Source organism: Mercenaria mercenaria, chromosome 5 (genome assembly GCF_021730395.1).
Source record: "Mercenaria mercenaria strain notata chromosome 5, MADL_Memer_1, whole genome shotgun sequence".
Lineage (NCBI taxonomy): Eukaryota > Metazoa > Mollusca > Bivalvia > Venerida > Veneridae > Mercenaria > Mercenaria mercenaria.
Genome location: NC_069365.1, coordinates 96,399,479 through 96,403,263, shown reverse-complemented (window position 1 = coordinate 96,403,263; position 3,785 = coordinate 96,399,479). Strand labels below are relative to the sequence as shown.

The 3,785-nt window shown below is 34.4% G+C and overlaps 1 protein-coding gene across 1 annotated transcript; it reads left to right on the top strand.

Moving 5' to 3' along the window:
* Window positions 1-861: 861 nt before the first annotated feature.
* Window positions 862-3,457, top strand: LOC123559261 (WSC domain-containing protein 1-like). The gene is made up of 2 exons (XM_045351061.2): window positions 862-1,152; window positions 2,757-3,457. Exons 1-2 carry the CDS (start codon window positions 987-989, stop codon window positions 3,122-3,124), a joined length of 534 nt encoding a protein of 177 aa, XP_045206996.1. The 5' UTR covers window positions 862-986; the 3' UTR covers window positions 3,125-3,457.
* Window positions 3,458-3,785: the final 328 nt, after the last annotated feature.

Below are 3,785 nucleotides of genomic sequence, written 5' to 3'. Positions count from 1 at the left end.
CAAAAAGAGTGTTTTAACACTATTTATGCAAGGTGGGCGGATATACGTCGGGCGTAGAATTTCACGAGGTCGCAGCCCGAGTGAAATTATTTGTACGACATGCTACCGCCTGAGTGCATAGTGTTAAATCCGTACTTGGATTCAGTGTTATTATATTTTCTGGTCCTTTGGGATCATGGAGTCCATTTAACATATGTGTAATAGAGTTCCGCTTAAGCCGTTGCTAGGGGGCGTGAGAGGTGTTGCACATTTCATTACCTCTCATGAACAGACTCAATCAAACCGAGTCTGCTATTATTCTTCTTGGTTGCATTCTTTGCTTCCAAAGGATCTTTTTACAGATTTTATTTGGTATAAAATATTTCGATTCTAATATGCTCTTAATCTAAACTAGTAGACAAAATATAGTAGCGCTCTTTCTCGGTCGCAACAAAAACATTGACGTCACCGCACGTTAACGTGACGTCATTCTAGCCTTAGCGTGCTTTAACAAAGAAAAACATATTATAATTTACTTTATGAATGCTTCGAGATTTGTTTTGGCCAATATCCTCCTGTGTTTGATGGAAACAAAAGGGCCATATGTTATTGGTGGCTCATGGATATCGAACATGTGTAAAGTTTAACATGTGAATCAGTTAATGTCATTTTTATTGAAAAGCAGTAATCAGTTAACATTAATGTCGTCACAAAAAGAATATATGTCATAATATATTGTTGCTTTATACTTGTGAATAAAGTAGCGTTACAGTAGTGGTCAGGTGTTATGTGTCAATGCATGTGGTTCTCAGACAAGACGTTTACATACCCATTTATTATAGACTGAAGAAAATCGACATGTCTCATCTTCAGGATTACACACCGGCAGTGTCTACAAAGACTGGAATTTCGTCGGTTCGAAGTTGTGCCCAGCGCGTGGAAAGATATTTATTGTAAAAACACATTCTAGGGATAATGAAACAAACGGCCACCCGGACTGTTCGAAGATGGGCGTGTCGCAGTTAAACTACTCAAAAGCAATATATATACTCCGAAATCCTTACCATTCTATGCTTGCTGAGTTTAATCGACAGACTGCACGGAAACCATCAGGCAAAAAAATCTTCAACAGGGGAGAAAGTACTGCTCCTACAAGGGTGTTCAGAAATAGAGGTATGTTATGTTTTAACAATAGAAAATTACAACCGATTTACATATACATACACAAAGTATGTATACTGAACAGAAAAAGAAACAATCCAGATGTATAACTTGGCTATTTTTCTAATAAAGAATCTTAAATTTATAAATTTCACTTGTTTTCTTTATACCACATTACACTAGAAAAACTCTACACGTTAAATTAAAAAAGATCAACCGTGAAGTCCCACAATAGACGTTTTGGACGGAATTCACGTGCGCGTGTAATTAACGATTTTCTTTGTAAAATTTATAATTGAATCACTTGAAAAACAAAAACTGCATAAAGTTAAAAAAATTGTTGGTTGTATCGCACGACTGAATCGAATACAGCGCGCAGAACAGACAAACAGAACGTGTAGCTTTAAAGCAGCATGCCTCCAGATTTGGCTAAAAATAACCTTTCTTTCAAATTGAAGTTTGATCTTATTATGAACATCAGAATATGAATTTTTGTTTCTAAAATACAAAATGTATTTTAAAAGTTCCAAATCAAGAAAAAAGATGAGTGCGTTGGGAATCGAACCCCGGACCGCCGCGGCAATATAGACATTTTCCCGTCGTCGTAACCAATAGCGCTATAGCTGAAGTAGTGAATAATGACTTCTAAATAAAGATATTTATTATCGAGACAGTTTACAAGGAGTAAAAGCGTGACAAACGCTTTTCGATTTTCATCGTAAAAAGTAGTAAAAACAGTAAATTTTCATGTGTTTCCGTAACATAAAGTTTTTCAGTAATTAAGTTTTAAAGCCTTCTTAAGAAATATAGCATTTATTTTAAGACATCTAAAAAAAATATTTTTTTGTTGTCGAACGATCTGGAAGCATGCTGCTTTAGAAACGGCTGTTGTTGGACTACTGACTTTGCGGTTGAATCGATTTTTTTTTAATTTATTAAATTCAATACTTTAAGCTCTTCAGGTGTAATGTAATATGAAGAAACAAGTCAAATGTTAAAAAAAAACAACTTTAATGATGGTTTATATCACATGCAGGGTAATTAGAAAATTAGTTGAAAGTTTGGCAATACTCTAGATCATTATGTTAGTACAAACGTAACTATAAATAAACCCGAGAAGTAGTTAAATTTTGTATTTTCCATACTTTATTTGCAATAATTGTTTCAAAAACTAGAAATTGTCATATCATATACTGATATGACGGTTGACAGAAACTAATCTAAACACATATATAATATACATTATTTTAAAAATTGCACACCGATCATTTAAATATTAGAATGTTTGTTTGTTTGTTTGTTTTGGGTTTAACGCCGCTTTTCAACAGTATTTCAGCCATGTAACGGCGGGCAGTTAACCTAACCAGTGTTCCTGGATTCTGTACCAGTACAAACATGTTCTCCGCAAGTAACTGCCAACTTCCCAACGTGAATCAGAGGTGGAGGACTAATGATTTAAGACACAATGTCGTTTATCAAATAGTCTCGGAGAACATACGCCCAGCCCGAGGATCGAACTCACGACCCCGCGATCCGTAGACCGACGCTCTACCTACTGAGCTAAGCAGGCGGGATAGTCTTTCTATACATGCAATTTGTTTGCCTTTTAATTTCAGTTTGGAACGAGTTTTTAAAGTATTACGTCAATATCTGGGAAAAGATGGCTCTCTACTGGCTAGATGAATTTGACAGACCAGTACACGTGCTTCTATATGAGAGAGTGAAGGAAAATACAATATCAGAAGTTTACAATTTGACAAAATTCCTTAACATCAATGTGCCTTTTAATTCTTTATATTGTCTTTCAAGCAACACGACTGGAAATTATCACAGAGTTAAACCAAAGTGGATGACAATAGAAAACCTATATAACAAAGAAATGCGTAAAATGGTCAATACAGTAATAAAAAATGTCAACGCGAAAGTCGGTTTGAGAAGGAATCTAACGGATGTTTTACATTCCTATCTTTTACAGGATGACTGAAGTATTCTAACTGCTATGACGTTTTATATCTTATATCAATTTATAAGTTTTTCAAAGTGTATATGCGATATTTTTGCTACTATGAATATGCATATTACATCCAATTTATATTTTCGAAAAGCAAGACTTTTTGTGTGTAGTGAGTGAAAACGGAAGTATAATATATTTCCAACTGACTCCTTTAATGTCAGTGCAAGTTTATTTTTCTTCCAGAAAGTTATACTTATAATTTTGACGTGTTTCATTTGTACATCATACATGCCGTTTTCATAAAAATGTGTTTAAATATTATTTTACCCTGATATCTTTCGAAATAAATTGCTAGATATGACCAGTTATTCAATAACGAAAAATAATAAATATTGAAATAATTTTACATTCAATTTTATTTGTTATACAAAAATGTACATATATCACATTTTATAACAATGGTAAGCGTTATTTAATCTCGCATATATAATCAACATACAACACGAGCTATATAACTCTAGAGCGATATGAACTATCCAATTACAGATACTTACTTGAACTTATGTTACCTACAAACATTAAATGCCAAGCGCTAAGCGAGGGTGCCACCAGTACAGTTTTCACGGCTTTGGTATGACGTGGTCGGGGATCGAACCCCATACCCCCATCCTCCGCACTCAAAGCGGACTTC

Coding starts and splice junctions, on each gene's coding strand:
- LOC123559261 (XM_045351061.2), top strand. CDS start 987: ATGGGCGTGTCGCAGTTAAACTACTCAAAAGCAATATATATACTCCGA. Junction 1,153..2,756: donor AAGGGTGTTCAGAAATAGAG/GTATGTTATGTT, acceptor TTTTAATTTCAG/TTTGGAACGAGTTTTTAAAG.